Here is a 14,293-nt window from a genome sequence, read left to right as displayed (position 1 = left end):
ATGTATCAACAGTTATTTTTCACACCTCTATGTATATTAAAAGTACTAAAGAGAGGAACTTTTACCATAGATGTTGGTTTATAAAAATCAAGATATTTCAATAAAAAATAATTTGATCCTTTTTATATAATTTAACCTTAAATCATTTATATAGCCAAGAACATGCATTAATAAGATAAGATCTCTTTGAACCTGAGTTTCTCTTTAATCTTCAAATTAGATTTTAAAGAATGAAATACTAGGATTTCCATCAATAAATTTAAATAGAAATGGATTCATTTGAACTAATGGCTGAGTAAAATGGTGACATTCCCATATTAAACATGATGATTTGATATGTTATATTACACATTTTGACTTATTTTAGAGATAGTAGAATTTTTATGAGCAGTAATTCTGAAAAATGTTAGTTGACTTTATGGACCTATTCTCCACATTTAAAAAAATTAGAAAAGAAAAAAATAACTGTACCTGATATTGTTTTGTTTTGGTTGTTTTGTGGAACACTTGGTGAAATATTCTTAATGCTTTACCCATTGTTTTTTAGTTTCAGCTCAAATTCTCAAGAGCAACCTCACAGCAATGGAACAACAAATCATTCATCTGGAACGTGACATCGAGAAATTCCCCCAAACAGAAGATCAACATGATAAGTTTGTGGAAAAGATGACGATATCCTTTATTTATTTAAGCATTTTGCTTATTTGTTAGTTTGTGTGTCTATTAATTAATTTATTTATTTACTAACTATGTGATTAGCTCTAGACTTACCAGTCTGTTCACACCATCTAGATGAACTTGTGCATGTGCCATTTTATATTAGCAATATAAGTTTTATTTCATGATGTTTTGAACTAGGTATAGTAGGCAAAGGAGCAATTATATAAGAAAAAAATGCCATTTCTCAAATAATAATTTTATCTGCAGACCAACAAGACATGCAAGGTAAGTCTTTATGAAGCTTGATTAGACCTAAAACGAAACAAAGGATCTTCTTATATAACCAAGTGCTTAAAGGAAATGACCAACAGAAGATGTTTTTGATCTGATTTTTTTCTTCCTTTTATGTATGTGCAAATTTCTGAGGGCACTCATGTATCTTCAGGGCTAATCTGGGGATGACTAATATCAATGGAGTGACAGGATTGTGAAGGATAAATGGATGCATGAATGGATGGATAGATGAATTTATTGGTAGAGGATATATTTAAGTAAGTTGAAGTGGATACCTATATAACATTAAGCATTTCTTGCTAAATAAATGCTTTTAAAACCCCTGATTTGTATGTAGTATGTTCATATAAATTACAAAAATAAATGGAAAGAGAACTTGAGAAATGCCATTTAGCTTGAATTGTTTAATGTTAAATCGTCTAAAGATAAACTACATTACAGGTGACTTTTATTTTCTATTTTGGTTTTCAAAAGTTAAAATCGTATCGTCCTGCGCTGGGTTTAAATAAATATCTTGAACTGCAGATTGATTCACCATTTTATATCTCTAGAGGGTATAAATACTGTAAATTCTTTATCTGATAATAAGTACCTTGTTTCAAGGTTAAAGTTACTGCCTTTTTCTTCTTTGATGCTTTTTTTCCTGGCCAAACTTGGAAGGCAAGCAGCTGAACTGGAATTACTTGAGAATGGTAATTTGTACAATTATGTAAAATTTAATTTTTTTCACTCTCAGTGTTTTGGTTCATGAATTAGCACTGTGTTTCATGTACTCCTTTAGTAAAGATGCTGAGTACTTTCATAAGTGTGAATATTAGAAACACAAATTTGAGGGTGATTGGAGGTAGGAAATCCTAAAAAATAACCTTGGCTTGCATAACTGCCCACATTTGGATACTTAATGTGAAAGTTTCACTTTATTGCTGATTAGATTTTTTTCTTCAAAATATGTTGTATTGTCCTGTGGCTGGAAACACCACCTACATCTTTCACCTTTAGATTTTGTTGGTTCTTACCTCGTATACTTGAATTAAATTCCTGATCCTCTCGTTCTTTTTAACATTTTCTTCTACCATTGGCACAATGCCACACAGCAGCTTGCAACATTGAGGAATCTTTGTTCCTCATTTAGAAAAAGAAAAGTAATTTCAAACCCTCATGAACTTGGCCTGGAGTCCTTTATTTCTCTCTTTATGCAGGTAATTAAGCCACTTTAAAATGAAAATCCAGAGCCTTCTGTATCTGTATGTTACAGTCGAATGGTTAGTCTTCATTTAAGTGGCACTAAAGTGTGACTGTCCACAAGGGGATTGAAAACTATATTAAAATGTATAGGGATCTTACTTTGCATATCATAATTATAAAATAAAATATACAGCAGTTTATTTCATGGAAAAAGTTAGAATACTGAGTTGAGTTGGCTTAAAACTACAGATTAATGAGTTACAGTGATAAAACATTTGCTCAAATTATTCTTGCTTTGGAAGACACCATGGGCAGCTATTGAAAATTTCAGTCTTTTGGAAATAGACAAGCAGAAATGCATGATTATCATATGTATATATTTTATGTAAATTCTGGTACCTACTTAATAGTTTTTCTGCTTGTCTTCTAATTCTAAGAGTGAAGAAAATTTATTGTGAGATAATTGAAATAAAATAATCCTGTTTTAAAATTAGAACTACGATTCTATTTCTAGTATAGGATTCTTTGTATTGGATGATCTTTGCAATGTTTCTATTCTCTGCTAATAAATTGTTTTGCTCTAGGTCACTGGCCCTTTAAATTGAATAACTACAGGCATAAATATGGAAGTAGTTTCCTTTGAAAGTATGGTAACCTTACCTACTTAAACAGTAATCTCTCTATAAGGACTGTGAGTTCAAAACCTGAATAGTACTGCCAGGAAAGTCGATTCCAACTCATAGCGACCCGATAGGACGGAGTAGAACTGTCCCATAGGGTTTCCAAGGGGTGTCCCATGGATTCAAACTGCCGACCTTTCGGTTAGCAGCCATAGCTCTTAACCTCTACGCCATGACGGCCAGAGAACTGAACGTGCAGATTAAATCTCCAGCAAATCTCCAGGATGGGCTAACTCCCATAGCATCCTATGTTTGCCCTTACACTTTAATGATATAGGTTGAACACTTAAAATGTACCAGGCATTGTTAGGCCAGGGAAGTACAGCAGTGCATATGATAGAAAACTTGATCTCAAGATGCTTACAGTCTTAACATTTACACACTCTATCTTTATTTTCCCATCGCAGAAGCCATGTCTGGTCTGTTCATTACTATGCCCATTGCAATGGGATCAAGCATAACAACAATTGAGATGATGGTGCAGGACCGGGCGGTGTTTCATTCTGTTGCACATAGGGTCAGAACCGACTCAACAGCACCTAACAACAACAACATGCCCATTAAAATGCCCACCACTTAGCACAGTGTAGGCTCCTAATAAATGTGTGTTGAGTCACAGACTATTATAGCTAAAGACCATGGAGGTCATCTAGTCCAAGCCCGTATTTCTGCTTAGCACTTTTGAACGGATATTACCAAATAATGGTAAGCTGTGCTTAGAGTTATAAATGTTTTCTTTGTATAAATCTTCTCAGGATCCTGAGTAACATTGAATCACCATTCAGAGCATGCTTGTAAAATATAATCAGTTTTAGAAGAGATGATCCACACCTTTTAAAGTAAATGTCAAAATATTGACCAAAAAAAAATAGAGCAATATCTCTCCTATGAAAGAAGTGGCCCCCTGGCTCTTTCCTGGTTCCAGAAGCCTAGTCAATGGCTTTAGATGAAGGCTCATCACCTCTGTCTGTCTCTCCCTACCCAAAATTGGCTGCTTGTTCCAGACTCAGAAAAACTAATTTTAAAAGACTATGAGAGAGAGAGAAATAGGGGAAAATTCTCTCATGAATCATAGGAGGGATGCTGTAGGATCAAAGGGATGGTGTATACTGGACATAATAGCACTATATATTTTGAAAAGCACTTTATTCAGAAATCTAAATGACCATGTGGGGAAATTATTGTTGTAATCTTAGTTTTTTCTTTTAAAAAAGGAAAGTTCTTAGTATTCTTCATGCTGATATGTTCACCATAATAATAGTATTGGAAGTTTTAGTTCAATTATTTGTAGAATGAATTGAAACTAGTTTATAGTAAATAATGCGATGATAATATTCTGCCTTATTTACTGAATGTTTACTATGTCAAGCAGTCCAATTTTATATACTTCAGCTTCTTAAAAATTTTCCCATTCGTTTAATGAGGAGTAGTTTCCATATCTGATGATAAAATTTACCACAGTTTTTCCTGTGTCATTGTAGTGAGCTAGAGTTGTGTCAGGATAACTTCAGCAACTCATAAAGTCAGTTGCCATTGTCCTGTTCTTAATTCCATCATTTCTAGGGGCCACCTCTTTTTTTACCTTTTAAGATTACTGGGAATTATGTCGTCTGTTTCTGGTTTGGCATCTATTTCAAATAGGTGGGACGAAGTTCAGAATCACATCCAGCTTCCAAGTTTTAAAAAATAGCCCATGCTTAAGAGAGCTAAGAGGAAGCATTGTGAATGGATTGCTTGCCAATCATTAGGCCTGTTCTCTTTGACTTGTGGTCTCTTGGCTCTGCAGTTTTCTTTCTTGACCAGTAGTGTGGCGGCAGAAGAGTTTTTCTTTTTCTAATCAAAACATCACTTTTACTTACTGCTCCTTGCTTTTTCTAACAGGAAAGAAGACTATTCTTGAAAGAGGGCTTCTCAGATTTTTAAATGTGTTTTCTGGCCCATTCTTAACATCATAAACTGTCTAAAAAGCACATTAACCACAATGGTGACCTTACTTCTTCCATCCTGTTGACAAACTTCTTACCACATTTACTCACATAGATTTTGTCAGTGGCAGGGCTGTCTGTTGACGGAAATCAGCTTAGCTCTTTGATTGACTGCAGGCTATATCATTTCACCAACTGGAAGACAGGGAGTGACTGAGCAGCAGGGGCACCATTAACACATTGACAAGAAGTGCAGACAGAATGTTAATGACATTAACACCCTGTCAACTATCAGCACATGGGATTTCCTCATAGTATGAGGGAGAGTCATTTGAAGTGGTTATAAATCAAGTTACTGGCAAAGCACATTTTCCTTTCCAGACAATTCAGTACAGATTTGGGGTCTCCACAGCAGTACAATTATGTTAATGTTTTATTCCACTATCCTTTATTAAGAGAATAATTTTTAAATAGATAGAAAAACAATTATTCATCCACAAGTAATATTAAATCACCTTTAAGAACTTGCCAGTAACAGGTTTTAGAGGGATGATGATCCGCACTTTTAAAAGTAAATGTCATATAAAATTGACACACACACAAAACACAAGACACTCAAGAGTAAAACTTTTTTTTTTCTTTTGAATGAAGTAGTCCAGGATATTTTCTGGCTCCTGAAGCAAAACCAAGGACTTTATATAGACTGGAGGGACTTTCACCATCTCTGACTCTGTTTTCACCTTCAATTGCCTACTAGTTTCAAACTTTGAAAATTAGGAACTTCAAAGCAAAAAAAAAAAAAAATGTAATTACTCAGGGCGGGGAGGGTAAAAGATCAAAAAAAGATGGCCAATAATGGAGATAAAGCATACATTGAAAAGCAAATTATTTTAGAAAACTGTTGTTGTTAGGTGCCATCAAGTTGATTCTGAATCATAGCCACCGTATATGACAGAGTAGAACTGTCTCATAGCGTTTCCTAATCTGTAATCTTTACAGGAGCAGATCACCAAATCTTTTCTCCCATGGAGCCGCTGGGTATGTTCAAACTGCAGCCCTTTCGGTTTGCTAGCAGCCAAGTGCTTAACCGTTGCAAGATAAAAAGAAAGGTTTTTAACATTCTTTGAAATGCACACTATTCATTATAGTATTTGAAGTTTTTAGTTCAGTTATTTGTGCATTAAATTGAAACTTGAGGTATCATGATTTATGATAAAAACCATCATAAAATATAACCATAATAAAATAATAATAATTAACAACTATTTAGTGAATGTTTGCCTTATGCCAGTCACTGTGCTAGGAATATGTGTGTGTGTGTGTGTGTGTGTGTTTGTGCGCGTGTGTGTATAAAAAGAGAGAGATATAGTCAGACTTTCTCTGGGTGGCGCAGTTAAAGCACCCAGCTGCTAAATTAATTGTTGGAGGTTTGAGTACACCCAGAGACACCTTGGAAGAAAAGCCTGACGATTTACTTCTGAAAAATCAGCCATGGAAATCCCTATGGAGCACATTTCTACTCTGACACATGTGGGTTTGCCATGAGTCAGAATCTACTTGGTGGTAATTGGTGTGCATGTATTCTCTCAAGATCTTTCAAGTGATCCCCAAAGCAATCCTATGAGGTAGTGCTATTATTAACCCCATTTTAAATATGAGAAAACTGAGGCTGGAGATGTTCACCCATATGTGTGAGATCACATATGTAGTAAGTACAGTAGTTAAGGACCAGAATTCATGTTCCTAACCATTGTATTGTGCTGCTTCCAAGATCAGAAAGCTTCATAAATCTGAGGTGAATTCCACTTTTGTTCACTCTGAAACTATTTTATTGCTTCCTTTCCAGTCTCCCTCAAATGGAGAAAATATTTCTTTTTGAAAGAATTGTAAACTAATTTTAAAATTAGCTTATCACACCATCTCCCCCAGAAAGCTTTCACTAATAACAGCAATCAAAATTATTTTCCCTGTCCCCTGTGTTCTCATAACATTTTAACACTTTGATTATTGTACTGGCTGGTTTGACTATACTCTGTTTATGTACATGTCTGTTTTGCACACTGTGTTATAAACTCTTTTGAGATGCAGATTCTTATTCATCTTTGAGTAGTATACAGCAAGCCTAGCACGATGCTTTGTAGAAAGTAAATGCTTAATACATGTTTATTTAATTAGTTTAGAGTTCATTTTGTAATGATTAATATTAAATTTAACATTCTGGCAAGTAAATAGAAAACATGCGCCTTGTTATTCTGGCATCACTTCAGTCTTACAAAAGAAAGGGTTCTAACATGTTTCCAGTGTTATTCCTTTATTATGTTTTGATTTGAAATGCAGATATTGAGGATTATCTCTTTACAAACTCTGCTTAGATAGAAATTGCATTCTAAGAAACTGAATGGAGCATTTTTTAATATCTATTAGTACAAAAATTTTCTATTCAAAGATTCTTGCTTGTTTGAAATTCAATCTGAAATTGCCTAGGCTATGAGCTATGTTTTTCAAACTTTGTTCAGGGAATTGATAGACTTTTGGTGGCTGATGCTAATGGTGAGAAGAGAATATATTGCTCAGTTAAAGGGTGCATAAAGCCTTTCAGTCCACAAGAGACTCATCTGGGAAATCATCTTTTTCAGAACATAAAACGGGACTTAATTTGTCTGAAAGAGTTAATTTACCCCCAATCTGATAAATTCTCATCACTTTCACCAGAAGTGAAATTTTAAGAGACTAAAAACCTTTCTATGGGATTTATTCATATTGGGTAGAAATAAAACAAAAAAAGAAGATTGAAAAAATAAATTCTTCTGTAAGTTTGTGTTTTCTTTTAGTATGCTTTTATACTGGAGAGCATATAATATACACATATCTATGCATAGATGCAGAGATGATATAAATCAGTTTTGGTATTTAGAATAGCATAAATAAATAGCATAAATAGCAGTGAATCTATAAGTCTGTTTCCTTTTGCTTTGATTTAAAATTTACTAAAACTTCTTATTTTTAATTATGAAGGGTATGTTGAACACTCACATGACATAACTAATAATAGTGTTGTTAGTATAACTCTTCAAGTAATATATTCTTGCTGCAAAATCTTAATAGTACACTATTTTCATAATATAGACAAATATACCAGTATCTTTGTCCTATGGTAGAAGTCTGTTCACCTGTTTCCAGTTAAGATGTTTGAAATATAGCTTATGAAAATTATATCAAGTAAATGTAGCTTTTTGTTTAATGTACACTGTTCTTTTTTTCTAGTTTTAAAAGTAAAATAAAGGAAATTAATTAGCTACATAAGGTAAAGACTGAAAAATAAAATGCAAAAAGGGAAAGCAAGTTAATACATTTATATTAATAATGATTACATATAATGATACTCTCTTTTGTGTTGCAAAGGTAAATAGGATGATATCCTATTCTATTGTCCCAACTCATTAGTGAAGTTAGAAATGGAGAGAAGTGGATAGCTAACATTACTGAAAATTATCCAAATGAATTTTGATTATGACAGTGTATATATTTATGTATGTATGTATATCACATAAAATATATCTAGAATTATAACCAACTGGAGAAGATTATGTATTAGCTACTCATTTAAGGCTAAGGGACTCACCAGTGGTAAGAATGGAAAATAATGTGTGGGGAGGGGGGAAGAACTATAGAAAAGCTTTCCAAAGATCATCAGTGAGGAGGAGAATAGTACCTAGTGACCAATTGATGTTTTCTGAGTAGAGGAAAGGCATAGTAACTGAGTTAAAAATGGTTTCAAGGGGTAAAGGTATCAATCCCTCTTTACCACACCAAAAATATTTAGTAAACTTTTTTCATATCTGCTAAGACATTATAAAATTTATGCACAACAACTCTGTACAATTACTGATCCCCAGATTCCTTTATCATAGTCCTGACTCAGAACCTAAAGAGTTCCCATTTCATTATGCACGCTGTTCATAAATACTCTTTCCCCTGTATTTGCCCCATGCATTTAAAAGTACTTTTTGAATGTTAGTGTTCTACACAAATGCAAAACATTTTCCTTAATCCACTTGAATGGAAAGATATTTGGACTGGGTGTTAATGACCTATGTTCTAACTTTAGTCTTTGTGACCTTCGGAAAGGTGCCCAGTTTTCCCATTTGTAAAACTAAAACATTAATACTTGGCTTGACTACCTTTCATATGTTGTCATTAGGATTAGGTATAATAATGACTTATAATATGCTCTGTAAAATGGAAAATGCTATCCATATGTAAGGTGTTATTTATCATTCTTCCCTAAAATTCATAAATGGAAAATAAATTATTTTCCCCCAAGGAAAATGTTGCTTTTTATAAATAGTCCTATACACTTTTGTCCACATCCATTTTATCTGTTTTTTTTTTTTTAAATTTAAGATCTTAGTTTGCTTGGTTTTAGACTGATAGAGAAAAAGGTATATTATTTAAAAAGTAGCGAATGCCTGTGGAGGAACCAAGATAATTACACCTCATTATTGAAGGTGTATCCAAAATTTCACTTGGGAAGAAAAGAGGAAGATATAAAAAATAGAATTCAAGGATATTTGTATACTCCATGAAAGATGATATTCTAAATGCTATGACAGCTATAAAATAAATTTAAGACATACTTTTTGCTTTCAAAGAGAAATACAGAGAGGTAAAATTGATAGAAGACAACAAAATCTACCAAATGATTTAATTACAAAATGAGTGTAGCACAGACAGAAAATGCAATAGGCATTACTAATATTCCATCACATCTTTTTGGTGGGTGAGATAGCTTCTTGGCTTTGGCCAGAGTTGGGAATTAACATTGCAACTTTATTAGTTTGTTAGAAATGAATTCTCAAACCAACCAAGAGGCCCAAATGCAAAGTTAAGTGTGGAAATGCATTCCAAAGAGAAATGAAAATGACTTGCAGATTATCCTTTGTTTTGACTTAACTATCTCCTTAGCAGAGATAATTAAGAACTGTCGGTATGGACAATTTCTCTAGGTTCAAAAATAAATTTCTCCCCATGTTTTTATCAGTCATTCAGCATCTGTTTATTAAGTAACTAGTGCAGTCCTTAGCACTATACTAGGTGCCATAGGACTGAAGCATAAAAATGAGGTAAAAAATTGTCTCCCTGCTCTAAAGGACTCAGCACTTAGTTAAGAGCACACCTATGTGAAATAAGTCAGTAAAAGGATGACATTTAATAAAGTTTAATTGTGTGGCTTTGGCTATAAATGTACTAAGCACTAACAATGTAGGGGACATTGTAGTTTAGAGCATTTGAGGGAAGCTTCACGGAGGAGATGAGATTCAACTCTTGCTAAAATCCAAGTTCTCAGTGTGCAGGAATTCTCCTGTGTTGGCTTTATGAGTTTTGTCCTTCAAGTGCTTTGCACATAGTAGGGCTGTATACATGTGTGTAGAATGAATGAATGTATGAATTGATCTCTGCTGGCATTTTATTCAAGGCCGTTAGTGTGTGGAGTATATTAAAGAGGCAGTGATTAAAAATATTTTGCTATGTCTTCTTCAAAATGTGATTCTGTTTGACTTTGAAATTAATTTAATGTCTGTTTAAACAACAACAACAAAAAGTTCATTAATTATGTCTCTATTGGATTAAAATTAAAATGATTTTTACATTTCATGAACCCACCCAGACTGGACTATATAAAGATTTTCTAGAAACATACTGGGTCGAAGAATTCCGGTTTTAGGATTTGCAGTGAACTATCAGCATAGAGATTATAGGCTTGTGTTCATGTGTATGTGTGTGTGTATGTGGTGAAAATATACACACCAAAACATTTGTATAAATTTGTTATTTGTATAAATAAACCCGTTGCCATTGGGTCGATTGTGACTCATAGCGACCGTATAGGACCGAGTAGAATTGACTCATAGGGTTTCCAAGGAGCAGCTGGTTCCTTCAAACTGCTGACCTTTTGGTTAGCAGCCAAGCTCTTAACCAGTATGTCATGAGGGCTGCAACGTTTGTATAGGATTTTTTTCTTTCTTTTTTTTTTTAACAAACAGGACCTTTTGGAGGTGAGGCCAAGATGGTGGTGTAGTCAGTCGCGTCCTGTGGTCCCTCTTACAACAAAGACCTGAAAAAGCAATGAATTAATTATATATGACAGTCTAGGAGCCTTGAACATTAAAGACAAAGTTGAGGAGTCAGAGTGAAAGGCAGGAGGAGGGAGAGACAGTTCAGAAGCAGCGAGGATTTGCCAGACCTTACCTGGCTGGCACCAGCACTCTGCAGGCTGGATCTGCTGCCATGTGTGGGCTGAGGCAGGCAGTAGTGCTTGGGACACGTTTTCCACATCAGGAGAAACCGAGTGGCAGAGAGTCTGATCAAGCCTCCAGAACCAGGGAGAAGTGGCACTCAGCGGGCGAAAGATAAGCACAAGCATCTAGCCTACTGTGCAGATTAAAAAAACCCTTCCCCACTTTAGGAAACACCTCTCTCCCATTTACCTGCCCCCTCCCCACTCTGCTTCAGGTCCAGTTTCAGAAATTGCTGCACCCCCGGTCCTAAAGTAGGACCCGTCGCGCGCCCTGAGCCATTCTCCCGGCTTTGGAGAGGGAACAGATTAATAAACAGGAAAAAATAATCTGCCAGTTCTCCTAAGCCGGGAACTCAGGGTAGGCACAGCTCCTTTGCCTAGTCACAGGCATAAGGGGTCCACGGACTTTGAATGCCTTTCACCCCTGCATAGACCTGTGTGGGCCCATTTCAACGGCATAGGCCCTCATTAGCACAGTATAACAGGGTATACACCTGAAGCCTATTTTCAACTGCATCAGCTATAAGGGGGAGTGGCAGATTTTTAACATTTGACACCACCCTGCCCTTTAAGCATGGTCCTCAACCACATCAGGGGCCTGAGGACTGGTGGCTCCACCCACTCCACCTCACCACCCACGGCAGGGTCAAAGAATAAGTGGTGACTCCCAGTGCTTACAGCCAACAGCATTGGGTGCCCGTAGTCCTGCTGCAAAACCCCCCCACTTATGTGCCCTAGGGAACAAGGACATGCCTTCTCCCCAGACACTCGGGCAGCCATCAGCCCCCTGCCTTGCTCAGCACATGACACACTACTGTAGCCAGATACCTGTGTCTACTCCAATCACCCCTGCCCATCTAGGACTGTAGGTGAGAGCTTGCACCACACACTCAGCGAAAGACGACCTGGACACCTGAGCTGATTCCACACAAGAAAAGTAAACGGACTTCTGGGATCACATACCTAGTAACAGCTCTAACCACCTGGTGGCAGGACGTTGGAGCTTTGGTGCACTGGTGAGCGGGCTAGATCACACAGAGCAGCCTTTTTGGGGATATCAAAAGAAAACAAAGCAAGAAGCTAGGACACAGTAAGCAAACATAAAATACATAAATATAATAGCTTATTGATGGCTCAGAGACAACAGTCAATATCAAATCACACAAAAGAGGTAGACCACGTTGGCTTCCGCAAGTGACCAAAACAAAAAACCAAGAAACCTACCAGAGGAGGAGAACTTCTTGGAATTAGCAGAGGTAGAATTGAAAAGATTAATATACAGAACTCTTCAAGATACCAGGAATGAGATTAGGTAAAACACAGACCAAGCCAAGATACACACAGACAAAGCAACAGAGGAACTTAAGAAGGTTATACAAGAGCATAATGACAAATTTTTACAAACAGGATTTTTGTTATTAAACATTGTTCAGTGATTCCCATATTATGAAACTGAATAGCTTGAATTCACAGAACATGTAAAAAATAATTGATTATAGGCATTGAGATCCCATATGATGAGATATGTTTTACGTCACCTTTCTGCCTAAAAATTCAGATACCAATAAATAATTGACACAGTTTAACTTCCACTCTAGGATGTATCTACCTTTTGCTGACAAATATAGTTAATCCTCATTATTCATGGATTCCGTATTTGCAAATTCACCTCCCACCCACTGCCATCAAGTCAATTCTGACTCATAATGACTCCATAGGGTTTCCTAGGCTGTAATCTCTACAGAAGCAGACTGCCACATCTTTCTCCTGCAGAGCCCCTGGTGGTTTCGAACCATTGACCTTTCAGTTAGTAGTTGATTGATTTAATCACTGCACCATGCTGGCTCCTTGCAAATTAACCTACTTGTTAAAATTTATTTGTAGCCCCCCAATCAATACTGATAGCAATTTCATGGTTATTCGCAGATGTACACACAGAAGTGAAAAATTTGAGTTACCCAGAATACTCGTTTCCAGTTGAGGTCAACAAGGTGACACTTTGCCTTCTTATTTCAGTTCTCATACTGTAAACAAGATCCTTTTCTCAGTATGTTTAGTGCCACATTTTTATGCATTTTTGTTAGTGATTTTACTGTTTGCCCCCCAAGCACAGTCCTAAAGTACTTTCTAGTGTTCCTAAGCACAGGACGGCTGCGATGTGCCTTACAGAGGAAATACGTTTGTTAGATAAGCTTCATTCAGGCATGAGTTATAGTGCTGTTGGCTGTGAATTCAGTGTTAACAAATCAACAATATATATTAAATAAGTGTTTTTAAACAACTTTTTGTATTGATCAGTTAACAAAAATGTTGTGACCAGAGGCTCTCAAAAACCTAACCCTGTATTTCCCCAAGGAGCAGTGATTCGGTATTCACTAATCCAATGTTCCTGAACATAACTACCATAAATAATGAGAACCGATTATATTCAGTCATTCTTTTAATGCATGACTATACTTTATGTAGAAAGCCCTGGGACTGTGAGGTATATAAAAATGGACAAGACATAGACCTTTACTTTCAGAAGCTTAGAAATTAATAAAAGGAATCAAGAATGTACTTGAATGGGTATGAGAAATGCAGTATACATGATGGAAGATTTATCCCATAAAACAATAAAACCTAGTACTTACCATAATGGTTTTCAGTCTACACAATGTTCTCATATACATTTGCTTACTAATGGTTCATGAGCAGTGGAAAATCACTTCTGACCTCAGACTTTGGGCAAAGTTTTATGGAGAGTTGCAGTTCAGAATACAGGCAAAGACACAGAGTGAGTAAAGATAGAAACAAGAGAACATCAAGTAGATCTGTCTGGTTATGAGTAGTGGGAGTTATCACTAGGAAAGGGTAAAAATCAGATTTCAAAAGATCAAGAATACCAGTCTAAAGAATTTGAACATGATTTGAAAAGAGTCAAAAAGTAAGGAACCCTTCTTCCTCTTCCTACTGCCACCCAGTGCATGGTATTTGCCTGAATGGGGTGACGTTTGCATCCTGTCAACTACTGATCCAAGTAAGGACTAAAGTCAGAATTGTTTCCATTATCAGAAAGGTGTGTATGTGTCTGTGTGAGCCTATGTACATGTGTGCATCTGATAGGACAGATTGGTATTTTTTAACCTTTAATAATGCATTTAACTGCTCGATAGTTTGAATTTATAATACAATATTAATAACAGATATTTATATAGTGTTTTTCTATTTACAAAACTATTTCTTATATTCTCATGTCTACTTTGAAAAAG

At 35.7% G+C, this 14,293-nt stretch overlaps 1 protein-coding gene across 4 annotated transcripts in view; it reads left to right on the top strand.

The window, feature by feature from the left end:
* The window catches only part of DIAPH2 (diaphanous related formin 2), a 1,008,160-nt gene that overhangs the window by 637,700 nt on the left and 356,167 nt on the right, over positions 1-14,293 (top strand). For all 4 annotated transcript variants that reach the window (XM_004377544.2, XM_023732386.1, XM_023732385.1 and 1 more), the window contains one exon: positions 548-672. In XM_004377544.2, the coding sequence (XP_004377601.1) occupies positions 548-672 (125 nt within the window). The remainder of the gene's footprint in view (positions 1-547; positions 673-14,293) is intronic.

This window comes from Trichechus manatus, unplaced genomic scaffold (assembly GCF_000243295.1).
Source record: "Trichechus manatus latirostris isolate Lorelei unplaced genomic scaffold, TriManLat1.0 scaffold00051, whole genome shotgun sequence".
NCBI lineage: Eukaryota > Metazoa > Chordata > Mammalia > Sirenia > Trichechidae > Trichechus > Trichechus manatus.
This window is presented reverse-complemented; position numbering and strand designations above follow the sequence as displayed.